Source organism: Hypomesus transpacificus, chromosome 14 (assembly GCF_021917145.1).
Source record: "Hypomesus transpacificus isolate Combined female chromosome 14, fHypTra1, whole genome shotgun sequence".
In the NCBI taxonomy this organism is placed as follows: Eukaryota; Metazoa; Chordata; class Actinopteri; order Osmeriformes; family Osmeridae; genus Hypomesus; species Hypomesus transpacificus.
Window position 1 is genome coordinate 1,369,467 of NC_061073.1, and position 22,507 is coordinate 1,391,973.

The following is a 22,507-nucleotide window of genomic DNA, read 5'->3' on the forward strand; positions in this document are numbered from 1 at the left end:
CCTCTCTCTCTCTCTCTCTCTCTGATTGTGTCTCTCTACGTTTACACATCCACACAACTATGCCAGATAACACGTCACTATCTCAACACTAAAGGCGTGCACATTCACACAAGCATCCTCCCCTGTCCTAAACACAACCCAAACTCCTTTGTGAAAGTCAGTCTAAGAGCTTGGTCGCAGTGTTTCTGGAGAGACCTAGAAATCCTCAAACCCCCTTCGGGGTCCAGAGGTTGTACAGGCTTTGGGGCTGTTGTCGGGCCTCTCTGTCTTCCAGACACCATACACAAATCCTGGCCTGAGAAGAAGTAAATGTGCTGGTACAGTGAGACACCAAGGTTAAGGATGTCTATATCAAGTGAAAGTTTATAGCTCCCAAATCTGAGCATGTTCTCACTTGTAGACTATAAATGCCCTGATACCAGATTAGAGTTCACAACAGGCTATGTCTGTTTATTATCATATGTTAGATGCAGACTGAAAAATGCATAAATTATACTATGCATCAGGCGCCCAACTGTTAGGTTGAAATAAATGAATATTAAACTTTTCACATAAAAGGGCATCTGGCAGTACAACAATAAAAGCTAATGTTCTTAGTACCTTCCTACTTTGGATGTAATATTTTATTATCATAGAGCAAGGTAACTTTGTCATGTTAGGTTAGTTGGTACATCAAGCATTATTTAAATGCACACACACACACACACACACACACGCACACACACACACACACACACACACACACACAGGATACATGCCAAACACAACCCAACCAGAACAACATGAATCTACTTGTGAATTTTCCCATTCTTTTTTGTTCTTTGGTTTTCAGTCCAGAAAGGACTAATGGGAGAGATTAAGAGGCAAACACACTCCGGGTAGTAGGAAGTTCTTGTCACTGAAATCACAAAGACCCAACTTTGGTGTTGCTATGTATTGTCTTACCAGCAAGGAAGCATCACACTTTCAACACTCCCATTTTACTCAGTTTCCTTTCAGTAGTCTACAAGGTGAAAGTGGTCAGTGTATGTGTGTGTATGTATGTATGTTTAAATTTTTTGAATTTTTGTAGTGCTCCGAACAGAATCCACAGACGTGTTTAAAGCCTGGCTAAAGTAGTCAATAAGGTATGATCTACCTTTATCAGATCTGATCTTTATCAGTACAGCCCTATGGCCAATAGCAACAACCATTGCAACAAGGTGTGGTATAGTTGTGCACCTGAGTTGTGATTGGCCAAACACATAGCACCAGGCTGAAAGGGAATTTTCCTTTTTTATCAGTGAGGTTGGTACATCTTGGGTGGGCTGCCCCAGACTGCTCATGTGTGCATGTGTTTGTGTGTGTGTGTATTTTTGGCTTTAGCTCTAGTGTGTTTTTTGGGGGGACATTGTGTTTTCACCATCGAGTGATCCAAAGACAGAGAAAAGACAACAACTGATAAGCAGGCCAGAGTGAAGCAAGATATGAGGTCATTCCAAAAGCGAGCCCTACTATGCAAACTTAGCAAGGTATCCATTAACAAAGTTGGCTTGCTTACTTGTTGTATAGCAGATTGATTGATTGAATGACAAAACGAATTGCTAGCTAACATGTATAGTGACTAAATAATTATTGTTCCTAGATCAATCTTTATTTTGTGAATTATATTTGGGAAAACTGGCACATTGTCTCCCTTTTGGCATGTGTTTAATCTTCTAGATAACAACTGCTGACAGTGGCTGCATGCTTGCCTGCGTACTGTGCACATACCGTGCAATAACCGGAGATCAGATGGCTGCACATACTGTGTCCTAACCGGAGGTCAGATGGCTTAGCAGTTAGGGAATCAGGCTATTAATCAGAAGGTTGCTGGTTTGATTCCTGGCCAAATGACGTTGTGTCCTTGGGCAAGGCACTTCACCCTACTTGCCTCAGGGGGAATATCCCTGTACTTACTGTAAGTCGCTCTGGATAAGAGCATCTGCTAAATGACTAAATGTAATATTATTAATCAAATTTAGACCCCAATGTAGGAGTGTGCCTTTGGACAACTCCAGCAGAAAGATGACATATACACATCAAAAATAATATTATGGGGGTTGAATTGGAAGTTACAATCATATCCAGGTTTGTTGCTTGTTTTTGCTACTAAATGCTCACCAAATGTAAAGATGAACTCTCTGATCCCCTTTGTAACCCATTGTGCACAAAGGGTTTTTTGAGTGTTTGGAGAAACACATTTGCTGTGTTGAAACCTGAACTATGTACAGCACAAATCTGGCCAGCACATTGCCTACCCAAATATTTGTGGTCAGAATGAAACAGGGAGTGAAGGACTACTTGAAAAGTAGACAACCCCTTCTTCAGAACTACTTTTCTTTTGTTTAGGACTTGTTTACAGGCTAAATCCTAAATCTTTACGAAGTGTGTTAGTCTGCAGCACTGTGGACAATGTGTCTCTGATACTGTTATTTAAAACCTGATCAAAATAATTAGTTTGATGGTAACACAATTCTATCAACATACATCCACAACCATACATTTAAAAAGATAACTGTCAACTGGCTGTAACCTTTAGTGACAATGGAAACCAGTTCTAACAGACAAGCAGCCACTAGAATAGGAACTGTCACATGTTAACTGTATCAGTTACAAAGGAGGAGAATTGCCAATGCACAAACCAAAATGACATTGACAAATGTTACACCGGTGTGTGTGTGCATGCATGGTGGAAGGGTGTGCTGTACTTTGTATGAAATTGTGTCCGAATCAGATTGTTTAGCATTTGAGCTGTTAGGCTGATGTGCATGAAGGCTGGAGCAGAGGAAAAAAAAGCCAAAGTGAAGGAACAGAGTGTGGGCTGTCGCGTGCCTCTGCAGCTCAGGGTAACTCACCCCAGCCCTCTGTGGGGTAATGATACACACGCCGTTGGAATGAAGTGAAATGCTTTGCATGCCAGACTCCCATCTGGCTATGTTGGAAAATAGGCCAGTCAATGCAGAAAAGAGTGAGGGAGAAAGACAGAGAAAAGAGTTGAAGCCTTTTTTTAGAGGTTGGTGTAATGGAATGTCAAGCTTGGGCCTACTGAGGCTTGACAGCAGTGCAATATGGAACCACTGGCAATCCAGAACTGCAGAATTGTTCCAAAATTCAAGTTTCAAGTTTATTTGAAATTTGCATCAAGCAGCCTACAGGTACATAGATGGTTGATTTATTTGTTGAAAGCAGTGCAATGAAAGGCATGTAGGATAGGTGTCACTGTTTTGCACATTGGTGTTGCCTCCAGCAGTTGCTTCTGACTAAATTTGATATAAAACTTCTGAAACCACTGTTCTAACCAAATACTTAGATAACATTTGAATTCTTATTTGATTTCGCCCCATATAACGCATGAACACAAATAATAAGCAATCACCAGTGCTCATGTTCCAGATGTCTTGCTCAATGGCACAATGGCCATTGCAAATGTTTAGATGCCGCCCAGTGCAGATCAAAATCTGTTGTGCCTCTGCACACAGAAAACTGGGATACACATTCAGCACATAATTTGGAGAGGCTTCAAACTTTAGTGAACAGTGCTGCAAAGTGACCCGTGAGCTCTACCAGGTTTCTCAAATAGAGAGAAGGGGCTGGATGGGATGAGAGTCAGGGGAGGTTGCCAGGTTTGTGCCAGAGGGGACTCCTGCATGTGTTGAGACCATGCTGAATATTGGCCAACAATATTTGAATGGCGTTGCATGGAGAAGCTCAAAAATGCATTAATTTTTCCATATGTCCTTTCCCTATACTTTCCTATCATTTCAGACCAATATTAGAAACATATGTGGAGTCCTGGGCTTGAAATGTGGCCAGCTTCAGATTTTTCAATAATTCATAGTACCTGCCATGGAAAGAAATGGAGCTTGCCAGATTCGCCGGTGATATTTTTTCTACATCAGGTTGTGTGTGTGTGTGTTTCTTTTTTTATGTGTGCGCACATTTAGAAGATCTCTTTTGTGTTACCTGGGATATGTGAAGATGTGAAGTCAGTTGATGCAAACTGTGTGCCATGTGTCCACAATACACATCCCATGTATCCACATGTACATCTACTATCAAACGAACCGTTGTTCCTTTTAAGGTGTTAATGAGCTTTTGTGTTTCACATCCAGTACACACAATGTGGCACACCCAAGGTGGTGCCTCCTGTCAATAGATGTTCCAGGAGGCAAGTTTGCAAAGAGAACAAAAAATATTTTTCTTATACACAAAATTGGGAGGTTACCAGGGGAAAACAAACCCCAAAACATTGCTTCCCGTAAGCAGTGGCGGATCTAAGGGGTGGCAATAAAAAATACTGCAACCCCAATCTTACCATGTAAAAATATCATTTGTACATTACAGAACATTTCAATAAATAATATTAATGTTACAGTTTAATTTAAACTACAATGTTATAGCCTAATCATTTACCATGTACCCCCCTACTTTGGGTTTTGATTCGCCTCCAGGAGGCCACCCAATGACTTTCGTCTGCCCACCCCATTGCCACCCGAATGAAAATGTTCAGTGTTGCAGGGTGCTCGGTCCTACCGCCCTGTGGCCTCCAGTCTCGCTTGTGGCACAATCTCTGTCCAATCAGGCCCCGGATTGGCTGCAGGTGGGCGCCGGCCTAGAGCCAACGGTTAGCAGGTGAAAGTACTTACCATCCTCTGCCTCCCTTTGATCTCTCCTTATCCTCCCTTGCTGGCGGTGTCACACACAGGATCACGTCATAGGCATCGAGGGACAGTTTCATCCTAATACCCCTTCTGTCACTGAATCCTGGTCTTTTGTCTCAGATTCCATTTAATCAGGTTTATTGATCTACAGCTCATTTTGCAATGCCCCTAGTCTCAAGGCCTGCAGCCCCTAATACCAGCCCCAATGACATCTGCCATGAGCCTTTCTAGACTGGTTAATAAGATGGGGGCGCATAGCAAGATGACACCAACATGCCTCCTTCTTGACCCTATACCTCCCATTTATTGAAAAGATTTGGTTGAAAGTCAAATGATGGGCCTTCAAATGATTATGTAATGTGTTCATTTAGCAGACGCTATTCTCCAAAGCAACGTTACAGTAGAGAGCAACCACAAAAGTGTCACTGGTTTTCTTTCAGCCATTGATATTGTTTGTGCCCTTATGTGGCACTGTTGCTTTGTGATTGGTTGCCACAGTTTGAATGGAGCCTTCCCCCAAAAAGCAGTGGGGGATGAAGTCAGTCCACTTTGATATAAGGACATTTCTATTGTTGTTTGGATTGGTTAGTGAGGGTCAATGGCATTGATCTGACAATTCTGCTGTCTGTACTGCACATGGTGACCAGCAGTTGGATGGATATAATTAAAACCTTTATTGTCTTGTAACCCAGCATGAACAGATGTGTTTACATTACTTTTATGTGGCGTCATTAATAATATGTCAATGTTGCATGAATGTTGGCAACACTGCTTAGCCTGTTGAGATGCAGCAGAGTTACCTGCTGTCTGAAGGCTCATAAGAAATCCCACTAAACCTTTAGTTTCATTTAAACACTCACAGGCCTGAGTAAAAAGTGATACAAACGCCATCTGGCTGACCCATCCTATGTGGTGATGAATGGTGGGGTCAACATCATACGGGTACTTGGAGTGATCAGGGATTAGTCAGGATCGATGGAATTTGGAAGAGAGCAAAATATAGAGAGATCTTTGAAGAGCACCTGTTCCAGATCCTAACCCCAGACTGATTAACCTTTTCTACGACACAGATCCAAAGCCAATACATCATCCTTGAACATCTCAACCAAAGCCCAGGACATGACAGAAAGTGTGGAAGACAGATCCACAGTTCACTGATGCTTCCTGTTCAATCTCCCAGACTCTGCAAAGACTCATGTTGGAAACAAGCTAAATCCAGGTGTGAAAAACTGGTAGATCCAGATTGTAATCGCTGCCAGAAAAGCTTCTACACGGTCTGGCAAAAAAAGGCAACAAAAATCTAGCAAATCTATATCAAAATAATTCTTCTTATGTCTTAGAGTAAGTATTAAAAAACCCAGATCTGATTAATCTCTAGTTTGAGCTTTAATAACTATTTTGCTCACAATTTGTAATTAGACTGATCACTTGGAACCGCAAAGGCTCTGGGGTAGAATTTGGTATCTTTCTGGAATTTGTCGGGAAGTCTGTGGAACCGGCTTCATCATGTGGGTGGAATAATTGCATAACTCAGTGATTTGGCTGCTCCCTATATTCAATCCGATCCCCAACGGTACAAATGCAAAAAGGGAATTGATGTGAAAATAAGATTTACCTAGGATTTCTACCTATGCTGAGATTAAGAACATAAAATCACAATTCTGAGAAGAAAGTTCACCAACGATAAGATATGATTCATGGAGGTGCTCAACATCCCCCATGGATTGTCCAGAACGAGGCGCAACAGCCTCTGTCAGTGCATCTCAGTCTTTTGTCTCAGGAACACCTAAGCAATGCTTCTGCCAATGTGAAACCTCTGGTCGATGATACAGTCTTCAAATGACTCGATTGACATAACTTCAGTCTGAATAAATAACAAATCAAATCCATCAACAACAACAAAAATATGAATTGATGTCATACTGTCCCATAGACGCTACTGAGTCCTGCATGCACGGACAGACAGCTGAGCTGACGAGCCTCAGTCTCATGACACGGCAATCTTCTCTCACACCCCCGCGGGAAAAAGACCACATCACTGTTTTGATTGTGGTATTCTATTTTATTGTACGTTCATAAATGTTTTGTTTGACATAGACCAATTAGGAGGAATAGTACTGCTCTAATGCACTCTCTTCCTCTTCTTCTTCTCTTCCTCCTCACCTCAAGCGCTCAAGAGCGTTAGCTGCTTGACAGCTGCTTCATAAGGGGAGCATGGTAGCCATAAATGTATTTTGTGATCTGTAGTCCTATTTACTGTAATACAGAGGCCTACAATAACAATATAATCAAGTGCATTCGTAGCTTACAGAAAACAGGAGTTAAGCACAAATACCAGAAAGATCGAGTAAAACAACTTTTGATTTATTTGTTACTCCACTGGCACATTCTGTACACAACACTGTGGTTCATTCACATGCTATGTCTGTGCAGACTGTGAGGGTTTCTGCTATTGTGGTTTCTTTCTGATTGGGACCTCATCTTTTACAAAAATATAACAATGCTTCTCAAGCTTTTGGGCGTAGGCACAAAGGTATTACGTTAAGCATGGGTGTGTTAATAAATATTCTAGGCGCGCATACCGTAGGTGCTTATTGCAAACATGCAGTACTGAATGTACTAAGCACACTGTGCATGCATGTGTTTGTGAACATGAAGACAAATGGGTGTGCAAGAGAGCAAGTATGCACTGTGTCGCAGTTTTTGTGTGTGTGAAGTGTGTGAGTCTGTGTGTGTGTGAGAGTCCGTGTGTGTGTGTGTGTGTGTATGTGTGTGTGTGTGTGTGTGTGTGTAGCCTGGAGCTACAGCAACAGCAGAGGGAGTGCTGGGGGAGGCTGGATATCACTGTTTGCTCTGGCTCCAAGCCAATAGACTCTTCTGTTTTTCTCTGCTGCTGAAGAAAAATGACTGCTTCTTGGAGTACGAAAGAGAGAGAGAGAGAGAGAGAGTGAGAGAGAGAGAGAGAGAGAGAGAGTGAGAGAGAGTGAGAGAGAGAGAGAGGGAGAGAGAGAGAGAGAGAGAGAGAGAGAGAGAGAGAGAGAGAGAGAGAGAGAGAGAGAGAGAGAAAGAGAGAGAGAGAGAGAGAGAGAGAGAGAGAGAGAGAGGCGAAGAGAGAGAGAGAGAGAGAGAGAGAGAGAGAGAGAGAGAGAGAGAGAGAGAGAGAGAGAGAGAGAGAGAGAGAGAGAGAGACAGAGAGGGGAAGAGAGATAGAAAAGGGAGAGTAAGGAGCAAAGCAATGGGAAATGATGGGTGGGGCAGGAGAGCAAATGTGTGATACAGAGAAAATAGGGAGACTTGTTTTCCCTGTCCAAGTCTCATCCATATTTCTGGGTCAGATTCACCATAGTATTTAGGCAGTCCAGTAATTCCTCGCTTTATATGTCAGTGTTTTTATGAATGTCTTCTTTAAAATGACCTCTTCACTCCCCCCCATCTCATTTCATTTCTAGACACTTCTCTTTCTTCTCCACCCCCATTCTGGATTTTGCAACCACTATCAGTGGTTCTATTTAAAGATGGATTTTTGCCTAACCTGCATGGCGGTTTGAGTGTTGGATAACAATGCGATAAAAACATCAACCGTGTTTGCAATACAAAGGATAAAAGAATGATGCTTCGTAAGAGGCGGTGGTGAAGAATGCTTGTGAACCACTTTGTTTGTTCTAAAACTTTAAGACATTTCTCATCTTATTCCACACACTGCGTCTCCCAATAAAAAAGCTTTGCAAAGCACTAAATTAAACAGTCCTGCATAAATTAAGATTTATACTCTTCATGTCATGTCATGATGAAATCACTGTGCACTTCCTCTCACCAACATGTCTAATCATGCTTATACCTCCATGGACTCATTCACGTTTGCAGAGGTTGGCCTTTAGATAAGAGTGTTGTTTTATTGATACTTTTATTTATTTATTTATTATTTAGCTCAAATATTTTAGCTACGTTTTTGTCAAATGGAAAAGATAAAATGTGTCACAACATAAATAAGCGGGGTATTTGTTTTATCTTCTTTTAGCGTGTAAAAATATTATCAACAGCTGTCAGATTTCGCGTTAAATTACAGAAACCTTAGCATTTAGATAGCCCTCACACATCCTTGCTAGCTGGTGTGCTTGTTGCATATTTCTTTTTTGCAATACTCTACCCATGCTCATCTCAGTTAGAGGTCTCCTCACTCCTACACCACTATCAACATGTCTGTGTGCTCTCCCTAGCCCCATAACTGTTCTCCACACCATCAAATCTAGTTTTGTTCAAGTGCCATTTAAGAGTGAAAAGGGCTGGCTAGGGGCTGGTTCTGGTGAGAAAAACGTGCTTATGTTATTTCACAAAGAATCTTACAGCATTTCAATACACGACACAGCCTGTAGTGTAAATGTTATAGACGCACTTCCTGTCTTTGGATTTACCCTAACTCATTCACCAATTTTAAATTTGCAGCAGTACGAAATTATGGGGGCAGAGGCTACGCAGTGCAGTATATTTGGAGCTCAGGTACAGGTGGGTGAGGATGTTTGGGGCAGGTACTGGAGTTATGAGAGATAGGTAAGGATTTGGCCCTAGGGTATAGTTTGCAGCTGGAGCTGCTGAACGGTTAATACTTTTTACACTCTTTATTACAACGTTGTTAAAACGAGGTGATTTCCACCGGAATCTGGACTGCTGTAAGAAAAAATATGAAACAGGTATTTGTATGTTCCAGCTGTTTCTAAGGTCTGAAAGTGTATTCTGGGTTTATTCTGTCACACTTGTCTTTTTCTCATTAATTGAAAAAACAAAACTTCAAGTCTGGACTGCTGGCTGGGGTTACAGCTGGACATCACACATCTGGGGTAAAGGGTACATGTAGCTGCATAATAGAGAAGATGTCTGAACTTCAACTCCTCCTCCTCTCTAAATCAGAGACTTACTAACTCACCAAAAGCAAGGTTTACTCCCAAACTGTACAGAAAAAAATTCTGAAATAGCATTTTGCACATAGATTTGCCCATGCTCAGTGGATGTTTCCCACACATACACAAATAATACATATAATGTTTTTATGACAAATGCGCATAAGAGCATGCTGTGCAAACATGCACAGTTACATCTTGTCTTACACACACATTTGATCCTTTGACCGCAGTGACCACTGGTCAATCCTGTTGGTGTTTATAGTTTATACTTTGGTGAGACTTTTTGGGGGGCGAGGGATTGAAAAAAGACCACCAATCATTTGCACCATTAACGATTGAATGTCACAGTTAACCTGGGCTAAATCCTTACACCACATTTCTAAGATGAGCTCTGGACCTGTGACAGAAGGTCTAAGCCAAACTGTTTGAGCATAAAAACATGCAAATTCAAATTTCCTCGATAATGAAGCGAATATTTTAAGGGACCCCTGTTGTAAAAAAAAAAAGAAGCTTGATCCAGGCCACGACTACTTCTCCTCTCAGGCACATGGGGGCATACTTTAACCGGTAGACTCTCTCTGTCTTATCCCGACCACCCCTACACTCACACATCTACACACACAAACACACACACCTTCTTCTTTGTGCAAAATCCACGCCAACATTTGGCCCCTTCTCAACAACAACAAATGACCAATGTATATATTCACCTACCAAATCCTGTCTGTTTACACAAAACACTCACAAGAGGGCTTCTCTTCTTCCTGCCCCTTGCTTGGCCGGATACATTTGTTCTACACATTTGGTTGGGTGCTGACGAGGCACTAATGCTAATTCATTGGTAGAAACTAATCCTGACTAGCCCAGACAAGACAACTGTACACCAACCTACGGCTAATTTATATTTAAAAGACTACATGCATGTCTCTATGTTTTATACCACTGCTACAGATTTTAGGTGATTGGACATGTCTGGGCAAAGTTTTTCCTCCTTGGACCTACTGAAGTTTCTAAAATCTGTATGCAAGTGAGAATAAGGATAGCAATATTTTTTAATGCAATGTATCTCTGGGTGAGAATATTATTCTACAATTGTCTCCTGTATTTCCATCCAATTGCATTGATTACTTTGAAATAATAATGTTGATACGGTGCATTTAGATAGGAGGACTTGAGGCAAAGGTAGTGGGTTGTGTACATAAACAGCCTTGGAGCTTCTTGTGTAAATAAAGGAAATTGTGTAAATACTTATAAATACTCCTGTAGACAACCGATGGGGGATTTTTGTTTTACTGTAGAAACTAGCTGATTTAATGGAGGGTTTCCCAGAAACATTTAGATTATGTTTTGTAGAAACCCACTGGCCATCCTCTGTGTATAAGTATAGTTGCTCTCTAGTTGTTTGCATACAATATATACGGTCTGTTCACGCTCACTGAGCTGCTCTGTGTGAACAGTCAGAGCCACAGGTGCACAGACCTATACACATAAAAATAACTTCCACATGCACATGCAAACTCTCTCTCTCTCTCACACACACACACACACACGCACACGCACACACACTAACTAATTCAATATCTCACTCTTAACTCCAGGAGGTTTTTATAACCAGGATGGACCGTACACCCTCACTATTGCACAGTACACAAGTATACACTTGCCTGAGTGGAAAGTGATGTGTCCTTCCACATCATTTTTCTATACATTTACTGGGATACAAAACATTTGGGGTAATCTCATTAACGGATAAAGCTAGAGCTATTATTAAAGTTAGGCATTCAGATTAAATCAAGTAGGGTTTGGATAAGAAGAGGCATACATTTCTGCATGATTACAATTGAACTTTTATTTTAACTTGTAACTTTATTTTCTGTCTGTAATTAGTATCTAACTTATTGGCTTCCTTCATTTGTTCTGACATCGTGATAATAGACTCCAGATGTCAATTTAAGGGCTACATAACACAGGCCTTTCCATGTCAAGACTGGAACCCTATATGTAAACACTGCAGGTGCAGCACAGGATAAACTCAATAACCTTCCCTTACCAGCCAAACAATGACTCCAAGCATGTTCCACCCAGACTACAGGAATGGGACTAGGGGTGGATGATGGGGGTTGGGGAATGAGGTGGAGTTTTTTTGAGAGGAAAAGGGGGAGGAATTTGGGGGACAAACAGGAAGGGTGCCCATAGTTTCCAGGAGCAGATGGTGTCCCTCTCTCCTCCTTCCTTTTACTGACATCCACTGGGAATTGGAGAACTCATAAGCATTCCTTTAAAGCGCCGAGACAGATAAGTGAGTTATGCGGCACAGAGCCATCTGGGCACGAACACAGCCTGCGCTGCTGCTGAAAACATGACCATCCCTAAGAACACGTTTGTGTGTACTGTGGAGGGTGGAAAGGGTTTTGTATGGGAGTGTTTCCATAGTGACGAGCTCTTGTTCCTAGAGAGAGAAGTCTACACCCATACACAAACCCCTCCTCCCTAGTCTTGTCTCTGTCATTGTTGACCGCCCAGGCACACCACTCAGTCATATGCTGACTTTGAGTGTTTTTTTGTCCCTGTTTTTGCTTTTTAAATCTTTTTTTGTCATTCAGACTTTTTTAGTTCTCTGGTCCCTACGATCATTGTCAACACATTTTGGCCCATTCATGTGCAGCTGACGGTGTCTTCATGGAACGCAGCATCTGTTGTGAGAATGAGGGAGGGAGGATGGAAATGGTGGTTGTGTCATGTTCACTCGCCCTGTTTCAACAGCATTAAAAACAATATATTGCTATGACATGTTTACAGAACTTTGATCCAAATGCACATATCCACACTCCTCTCATGTGGTTCAAGTGTGTCTAAACAACACTTTAACTCTCCAAAGAGTACAAACTATTTCCAGACAATGAAAACAAAGATGGATGTGTCGTTATTATACAGACAGGCAAATCAATCTAAAAAGATTGATGACACCAGATAGCTCCAAATAGTACAGACAGTCTCAACTTACTTGTTCATAATATCTAAGCTGTTCCATAGTTCCAATATATAATGTATTCCCTATAACAAGCAGCTATAGACTACACTGCTGAAAATATTCTATTTATGAACAAAATATACACTATTATGTACATTAGGATATTGGTTTAAGGTTTGTTTGTCACTTAAATGAGCACATTTGGACTATAGACATTGCACATACTGTACTAACACCAGGACAAACACAAACAAACTAATCTAAAACAAGTTACAAAGTAGCTCACAAAGCACTAATGACAATCCAACTGTATACCCCGTCTCATCTTCTTCCATTCCTCCCCCTCCCTCCAAGCTTCACTGCATCCATTTTTGTGTGCATGCATGTTTGCATTTGTTTGCTTCTTGCACAGGGAAAGTGCTGGGTCCATGTTGGTTTGCTCTAAGTTGCCCCTATGTAACCAAAGATGTCACTAATCCCGGTAAAGAATTGAACAGGTCAAGTACCCGTCGATAGCTGAATTCCACCTGAGGACCATGGCCACAATTTAGGAGGGGCTGGCCCGCCCTGTTGCACCCTGGGTATTGTTGTTCCTCTTTAGCGAGGTCTCTGAGCCCAGTGGCCTCTGTGTGAAAAACCGGGCCACCAGAGGTGAAGATTAATAGTTACTCAGCTGACCTGAGACCAGCAGTCAATCTGCCATTGACCACAGGTCTGCTTGCAGTCATACCTTTTCTCTAGGGAAATATTTACACACATGCAACCCTTTTGCACTTGGCACTACACAGGAACAGTGCCCAGGTTCAGTCCCAAAGGAGCTCTTGGGATTATTTTCCATATCTATAATTTCCACCTGTGCTTCATCATGAATCTATTAATTCAGTAAAGACACGCCATCCGTTTTGAGAAACTCAGCCATATAGGCCTTTACCTAAGACACACAGATGGAATGAGGAATATCTTAGAGAATCATTACTTTTCCCTTAGGAAAACACAGACTATCTGTGTCTTGAGTGAGCATCCAAATCAGGACACAGTTAATCTAGGATTATGATTTTTTTTACAACAATAAACATGTTTCAGGAGAACCCAGCCACTTTGGAGAAGGAGACGACAGGCCTAGGTTCTAAAGCTTAGTCTATAGCATTAAGCAAACCTGGAAACTCAGCCACTCCCTGGATCCTCTATCCAGTTGATAAATTATGGCTCTTTGTTGTGCGTCACATAAAGGCTTCCATCACCATCTTATTCACAGGGCCGGCCGAGCAAATCTGAGGCGCAAATAGCATTAGTCCGAGTCAGTGCACCTATAGCGGTGTAGCCAGCCCTGAAAACGCAGCCCGTTAGCTCTCCTCCCAAGGTTTCATGGGCCAAAATGATTGAAGGAGAAAAAACTGCCCCACCAATATAAAGAGTGAGGAGAAAAAGCGGAGAGGGTGAGAGATGGATAGATGGGCCGATAAAGAGACAGCAGCCGTTGAACAGAATGCTTCTATCCCAGTAAGACAGAATGTGAAGGAGAACAGGTTTCGCTCAGAGGGAAAGAAAGGAAGAGAGACAAAGGGAATGTTGAAGTGAAAGGACTTGGAGGACTCTGGATGTCAGCACTGGCACTGTGTTTGAGCTAGATCTAATTTCTCATGTGTCATCTCTCTCATCTCCTCTTGTTGTATGTTGAGCCCACCATCCCCTATCTGGAAGTCCCAGCTAAAGATATCCGGGTGTAAAACCAATTTATTTTAAGGCTAACTTTATTCACCACAGCCAGACATATTTGCGGCAAATCTACATATCAATTCAAAAGAATGTTTCAACACACTACATAGAGAATAATCTAAAAATTACTTTGGGTTCCTATGGTCTTCAAAGAAATTGTGCTTTGCATGCAAATTGAGCTTCAATCAAACTCCATCTCTGACCCAGCAAAGATGTGACCATCTTTCCCTCAAATCCATGCATGCCATGAACACAACACATGAGCATACTCTTACTTGCAAACCATATGTCTTTAATAGACTGTATAATGTGATGTTTTTTTAAATAGCCACAAGCTTGATAAATAGTTGTAATTAAGGTGGGAGGGGTGTGTATAAATATATTGGTATGTATGACTCTATACTGCTTAAATATTTCAATTGAATAGGGCCCTATTTTCTTGCATTCTTTCATTAACGGTGCACAATAGCCATTGTAACACTGCCCGCATCCGAAGTCACTTGCATGTATGTAGAGTGTTTTAGTTTAGGAGCAATGTAACGTATTAAGTAGCCATGCTGTCGGGAATCTGAATTTACCTTTATAGAATTCAAACAGGCTCATATATTCAGATTACATTCTTCGTAATTTTTTCTAGATAAAGGATAGATCTTCTATTTTTTACCTGGAAAATTCGCGTAAGCCTATCATGTACTTGTCATAGCCTAATATTGTGATTAATAGTAAACCTGTAATATTATAGAATTGTGAGCTAGTGTTGAAATCGCTTACTAAATTAATTAGACCCTGCCAATCGGCCTACCCCGTGTCTTGTAATCAAAATGTTTTTATTGTATTCAACATCAACTTGTTAAATTGACCATCTGTAACAATACTGTGATATTATATTGCTGCTGCTAGAACGAATGCAGGATATCTTTTGGAATTTGATTCGTTACAAATCAATTCGTGCCCTTTGAACTTTGTTTCAGGAAATTTGGAAACCTTATGTTTGCGTCAAAACGTTTGTGGTGAGACACATGTTTAATAGAATGTTAGAAATTTGATCAGATCTCAAGAGAACGGGAAGCCTGCATTTAATCAGTAGTTGCCTAAATAAATGAAGACAAATGACTAAATTGCTGAAAAATTGTGAACGCTGACAATTTTTGACACATTTTTTACAAGTTCTGATATATGGCACTTGGTTCTCAAACATTTGGGGCAGTCAAAATCAAGGACAAATACTAAAGACCGCAGCAGTCAAAGGATTTGGGGTTTCGCTCTACTAAGTTGTGAAACACTGTAAGAAGTCTGCTTTGCGTTTGAGGTTTAAAATCCGATTCCCTTGATGCGTGCGGAGAGCAAAGTGAATTAGAGATTGAGGTGGGAGGTGAATTAAGGCCCCCAACTGAGACGAGACTGAAATGCAAAGAAAGGACAGAAAGAAGATATCTGAAAGGCTGCCACGAGTTCTCTGTCAGGCTGCCTTCTGCGTGGCTGCGTGTATTAAGCTGTGGCTATTGTTACACACATTCATGAATTTTGAGTGGAGGTACGCCAACAGAAAAACGCAGCATCTGCAAGCAAATCACTCCGTGCGCATATACCCACTTCTCTCTGAGCACGCGTAAACAAGCAGGAACCAGAACGGTCCAACATCAAGACTCGTGTGTGAGGCCCAGACTTGTTCTGTCTTAGGTTCAGATCAATACAGTGTGTGGGTGCAACATTCTGGATATGCACATGGAACAAAAAAAACGCATTCAAATTAGGCTAGGCCTATGCAAAATAGGGCTGAGTTTAATTTGGACCCCGCATCGGCTACCTGTTTAGCGTTTTGGATAACTTGTCATTTGGGCGTTGGATGCCAAGAGCAAGGTCCAAAGAGACATAATGGTGGTTGCCTACCTGAAACAACAATATGCAAACAATGCTAAGTATGCAGGCCTAAAAGGTACACACGGGATTTCATTCGTGCATTCGCCATGCTATAGAAAAGTACAGCTTTTGGGGAGGGGGCACGGGGGTCAGGGAGCTTTAATTTGGTGACAAAGGCTCATTTGCAGGTCAATGCGATGGCACACTCGCCTCTTCTCTACATTCAGCCTGCCTTTGTTCCCTATCGCCTGCGCCGGTGCCAGATGGCCATGGAAAATGCTAATTTGCGTTGGCTGCATTATCTTCCTTTATATATTTAATTGCGGACTTGGCAGACGGGTGTTCTTAATTGTATGTTTTTTTTCTAAAAGGGAGATTTAAGTTTTTGTGAGTAATGTTTTGGGGCACTTTCTTACGCCGTGAGTGCGCAGCAGCCATTTGGCACTTAAGTGATAACTTTGTTCATTAAATCGTAAGAAAATACACTGAAAGATCATCGTAAGTTATTCAACTTGCCTTTCGAAAGGGTTAGCACAGTAAACCCACACGACATTTAAAAAAGAAGGCTCGAAATAGGAGCAGGGCCGATGTACAGGCCTACATAGGCCTATATTCTTATGTGCCTGTCTACAAAAGAAAGTGCTGACATCCTCTACGTAACGATTTGAAACAGTTTTTGGAGGCAATAACTGCCTTTATCTGATAGCAGGCACTAGCTATAGGCTACCAATAATGAATTAGGCCTATAGCCAATAAGCGGGCATGTGGGCATGTGTAGGCTACTTACCCACTATACTTTAGGTGGCCGATGAATATTAATGGTACAGTGTGTTTGAGTAGATGTTTTTAAATGTTATTTAGCTGTTTGTTAATTTATCGATTAATGTAATTGCCCAAAGTCATCTGGCTCCACCTTTTTCTGTGGCTTGTAGCTACATTCTAACCAAACATTCTAAGCCAGTCAGTTATTTGTAGCGTAATAAACAGTCATATATCTCCTACATATAAATCATTTTCACCAATAAACTAAACGGAATGCAAAATATGGCCTATTAATCATGTAAAGATGTAAAACTATTTAATGAATCTTGATTGGTCTTTAAACGATAGGCTATATAATTTAAACAAATACATTTGAATATAGGACGATGTCAACATTTTACTGGATTTTAATGCAGCATCCTAAAGGGCAAGGATCCCAAACTTCTGGGCATTTTGGCCTAAATGTCTCTAACATAAAGGGACTTCATTAAAGTTACAGACGAACATATGTTATCTTTAACATGCGAATTACGGATCATTTCAAATATGACACAGGGACAACGCCACTGCTCATGCAGACATGGACGATAATTAGCTGGATATCGCCATAGTTTAATTATATATTTTTTCACCCGTCCGTATCAATAGACGGGGCAAACAAAGTTTCTTTTGTTCTCTTATGCTGGACATTATGTGGCTGAATGAATGGGCCTTGGCTATGTCTACATGGATTTGCCATATGGCAACAAAAAGCAAAGAAAGGAGACGTGGAGGGCCTTGTGTGTGGAAATAAGAACAAGGTATTCAGAGAAACGCGTGTCTACTCTGAACTTGTAAAGTCATACTTGCAAAAGTCCTTCAACGAACATGTAGCCTATATGTTATGAACATTTACAAATTATATTATGGTACTACAGGTAGCCTATGGTCCATATGGCACCACTGTCACTAAAGGGGGGGACACTTGCGCATGTAGCCTAAGGCAGATGAACATTCTGAGAACGAACGTTTGCCTTCTTTCAATAGAGGCTATACTTAGGCCTAGTATGAGCTAGGCTACTGAATGGATTGTTACAAAGGAGGAGGACAATTACAAAGACTAGTAGTTCTTTTTTCTCCTTCCCTTATTTAGGCAGGTGGCCTCCACGGACGAGGTGGTGTGGCGTGGTGTTTCCACGGCATAAATAGTGTGTGTGAGAGTGGTTCTTTAGAGGGGTTCTTAAGTGCAGTTGAATGTGGGGGTGTCTGCGTTGACAATGCGGGGTTCCAAAGGCAGCTGCTGTCGTTCTTTAGAGGGGCAAAAGGGCCTTTAAATCCCAGACTATATCCCGCAGCTGCCATGCTGCATTTTAGAATGCGCTATCGCAGAGTTTTGAAGCTGATACTGTTTTAAACAATCAATGGCTCACATTCACTACGTTTACGAATTGGCATATTACGTTTAATTACGAGTTTCCTAATAAGAGTTAATAGCCTGACAAGTCATAGCTATAAGGTAGTCCTATCATGTTATTGCAACGTTAATTCCAATCAACCCATGTTTGATAGGCCTAGGCCCTCCCGAGCTGGCAAAGTAAGAAAGCATCTTTCACAGTAAATCCGACTATAGCCTATAACGTCTGCTAGGCTATGTAGAGATGCAGGGATGTGAGCATCTTTCTCTTGTAGCCGAATATGATCGAGGCAACAAATGCTAAAGAGCATTCTACAACCTCATGTGATATGTTAGATGTAGGGATTGGAAGAGTAGGCCTAAGTAAAAAAATGTATAGCAGGCCATGACTGAATAGAATTTGAAAATACTTTATTTTCATCTTTTCCAAGACAGAAATGTAGGTAAATATAGAAAACGGCTCAGAAACACAAATAATTATATTCTTGGATGCAGGCTACAACAAAAAGCTAGGCATTAGCCAACTGATTGCAAAGCATCACAATAAGACAGGCAATAAAACAATATGCTATATCAACAAGGCATATGCAAATAAGAAAACATAAATAAATTATAAGTTAAAATAGTCTTAAAAATATACATTAAACAACCCAAATATATATTTAAAAAAAGTATAAACATTTATATTGTCTTTATAAAGCTTTACACTTTTGACCAGTGTTGACAATTTAAAGTTAGGCTATCTAGGATTGCACAGTTGTTAAAACATTTAACACTGTTTAGTGGCTGTATGCAAAGCAACCATGTATGCTACATTTTGTCTGAATAGAAGTCCTTCAGATTCTCCCAATTCTTTCTTCGGAGTCCCCGACAGTTCAATCCTGAGAGCCCTGAGGGCTTCGCTAGGTCGGGTAGGAGGTTATCGACCCGGAGATGCACCATGCATAGTGGACGGTCCTGCAGTCGGTTTCTCCGTCCCGTCCTCACCGTCTTCGACGGTATGGGAAACGATCGTCACAAAATAGTGCAAACACCTGAGGACACAAAAGGCAGACATGTGAGTTCGTGTTGCAATGAGCCAGTTTTCAAAAGGTAATAGACATACAGTTGTAATCTCAGCAAGCGCGTCACTGTTCGCCACAGAATTTCCCGCCACAAGTGACGCACATTCCCCTCCCCCAACCATAAATTGCACTAGGCTACTACAAACGCTAGTAGTCTTGGGCTACTATCAACTTCCAGATCAGTGCATGTGAAGATGGTTGACAGGGTTTTGAATGATCTCACCTATATCGCACTCTAAGCCTTATAACAACAATCAAATAACACAACAAGCAAGCACCCCAGATCTAACGTAGGCTATAACACACATCTATTAAATAAAGCTACCTGCTATGTTTAAATAATGACATTATTGTAATAATATCGCCTGGTAAGTGTTGCCTATATACCTTCAACGGATTCTTTTGCGAGGAGTTTGTTCAACTCCGATTGAAGACGAAGACCGTGGATAAGTACAATCATTCATTTTCGTTTCGGTACTTCTCCTTTTTACGAAGAATTCTGTGGAAGAGAAATGGAAGGTTACATTAGAAAACCCCAAACATGTAATGTCCCAAATACGTATGAATACAAAATATTGAAATCCCCAAAAGCAATAGCCTAGTAGCCTACATAGGCGTATGTTTACCTGTAATAAGTGTGGTGTTTGTTTCAGATGAGGCCCTTTTGCCTCGACTGCGGGCGACTGATTTTCTTATGGCTTTTCCAGCGTTCAGCTTGACCGCGCAGTTCTCTTGGTTGACTTCAGTCGTGCTAGGAGTGCTACTTTCAGGAATGGCCAAACGGTCCTCGTAAGGGGGCATTACATCCTGAGAGGGGGACTCTTGGAGGACGACGTCTGGGCACGGCTTTACTTTGATAGGTGCCGCAACCATTCTGTTTTTCCCGACTTGTACTGACTCCTGGTAAAATTCTGGAGTCGTATCCACAGGACATTCCTCCCATTCGTATGGTCCAGCCAGAGGCGCATCAGCCCCGAAATTAAAGTTCCATTTGCGTTGGTCTCTCTCAGAAATCTCACGTAACTTAGATTTCATCTCCCGGTTCAGTTCTTCGTGATCTACCGGACCAAAAAGACTACGACAAACACTGGTGCGTGCATGGAGAGGAAAGGTTCTACGGGCTACGATTCTCTCCTGGACACTGCTTGATAACTGAATATTAAACATAATGATTCACAAAAATCCAACAAGAATCGGAAAATATACGTAGAAGTGTTCTAAGAAACTACTGATTCCTTGATTTAGGATATCCAGAATAGCCTAATAGTTGCCGATGTGTGGTCGTGCTTCTCCCTCAGACAGACAATCCAGTTTAAATGTACCCAGATAGTGAACCACATCGTATATAAACTCCCTAGCTAATCATCGGTCAGTGTGGGCAAATCTCCCCACACACCCATTGGTTTGTAAGAACGCCCAACCCTCTACTGAAAGCCCGCCTCCAACCTTGTCCATTGGCTCCAAATCCATGTTGGACGCGCGCCAACATGAGCGTAGCTTTTGATTTGTGCTTTGAGTTTTGCTATGGAATTGATTGAAATGCCTTTCGAAAGTTACTGTTGCTGCCAAAATAAGATTGCTTACTCTGTAGTTTTCACACTCCGCGGTACACTTCCATGGCCGTCTTCCTCTCACACAAGCCACGTGCCATTAAAGAAATCGAGTAACCACATGCCCTCAGTGAGATTTTTAAATAAATGAGCGTACATTGTTGTTTTAACTGAAGTGATTTAACGTAATGCAACATTTCACATTGCTGCCTTAGTGGCGATATGGACGAATTGAGAACACATGCATACCATTTACGACTACCAAAAAATAGATAAAAATAAATCTATAGGCTGTTACATTATTTCTCATATACCCCTGAGAATACTAACCTACTGATGTAACTGTAAAAGTACGCTGAATATTGTCAGAAGAGCCACCTTCAGCGTAGTTGGACCTATGGGTGTGGGGAAACGCCTGTGTTGACCGAGTCCGTTGTAAGGTGCAATCGTGCCACTGCGTAGAATTCAATGTTATTTCACAGGCGGCTGATTATTAAAATACACATTTGGATACAGCCTACCATAATATGTCAACACATAATCAATAATCAATGCCAAGGTAAATAAAAATGCATTAAAAAAATAGAGACGCATTTATACTTGAATGTGTACCCTATACACATTCAATTCCTCTGTAGTTGGCCAGTAATAACAAGCTAATATTACTAACAGAGCGCATGTAATTCATTATCACAATGTTGATACGCTTTGGATGGAAACTAAGGCGTGGCGCGCTTTCATTTATAGAGCGATAGCGCTCCCCAGTGGTAATGTACTGAAGATGAACTGATGTTTTATCTCGCAGTCACAGATTTAGAGTGGGCTACATATCCATAGAATGCGTTTTGTCGCGATGGTGATTTGAGAGTAGCTAGGCCTACTTAATTGATCACATGGGATTAGAAATATGTATTTTCAGGGGTAACAGTAGGCGACACCATCGTTGATGGACTTTTAGGTCAATTGCTCTAAGGTTTACTCCAAATATACTGTTGAATAAAGATTATGATGATGATATCTATAAGAAACATGTCATTTAAAATAGATTTACAGTAAAATCGATATTTAGACAAGACCCTCAGTAAATCAATGGAGTGAAGCAATTTTGGAAATATCTAACCTAACATAGATAGGAGACTCATTAATCCTCATAAATTCTCATATATTCTAGTTATTTCACAAAATACATTACATTACATTTACATTTATTCATTTAGCAGACGCTTTTATCCAAAGCGACTTCCAAGAGAGAGCTTTACAAAGTGCATAGGTCACTAATAATAACTACAAGATAGCCCCAAAGCATTGCAGGTAGCCAAAAACAGAAGTACACATTGTGAACAACCAAAAATAAGTGCTAAAGGGAAGAAACCACAAGAGCATGTAGTTAAGCAAATGACAATACACAACATGAATCTCTAAGTGCAAGTGTACCTGTAGGAAAGCAATAAAAATAGGATTAAATATAATACAACAGTTTAAATCAGCTACCACTAACCAACAAGAGCAACAGTCTAAGCAAGAGTCATTGTGATCCTTGAGGAAACTAGCGTTGGGTTCAACAAACCATTCCTTAGTACCGTTGTACTCCCGGAACAAGTGCGTCTTGAG

The 22,507-nt window shown here is 41.1% G+C and overlaps 1 protein-coding gene across 1 annotated transcript; it reads right to left on the reverse strand.

The window, feature by feature from the left end:
- Window positions 1-18,676: 18,676 nt before the first annotated feature.
- Window positions 18,677-20,741, reverse strand: LOC124476568 (cyclin-dependent kinase inhibitor 1C-like). Its single transcript, XM_047033780.1, has 3 exons — window positions 19,973-20,741; window positions 19,734-19,845; window positions 18,677-19,316 (listed from the first exon to the last, which is right to left on the reverse strand). Exons 1-2 carry the CDS (start codon window positions 20,511-20,513, stop codon window positions 19,736-19,738), a joined length of 651 nt encoding a protein of 216 aa, XP_046889736.1. The 5' UTR covers window positions 20,514-20,741; the 3' UTR covers window positions 18,677-19,316; window positions 19,734-19,735.
- Between the last annotated feature and the right edge of the window lie 1,766 nt (window positions 20,742-22,507).

Coding starts and splice junctions, on each gene's coding strand:
- LOC124476568 (XM_047033780.1), bottom strand. CDS start 20,513: ATGTTTAATATTCAGTTATCAAGCAGTGTCCAGGAGAGAATCGTAGCC. Junction 19,846..19,972: donor AAACACCACACTTATTACAG/GTAAACATACGC, acceptor TCTCTTCCACAG/AATTCTTCGTAAAAAGGAGA.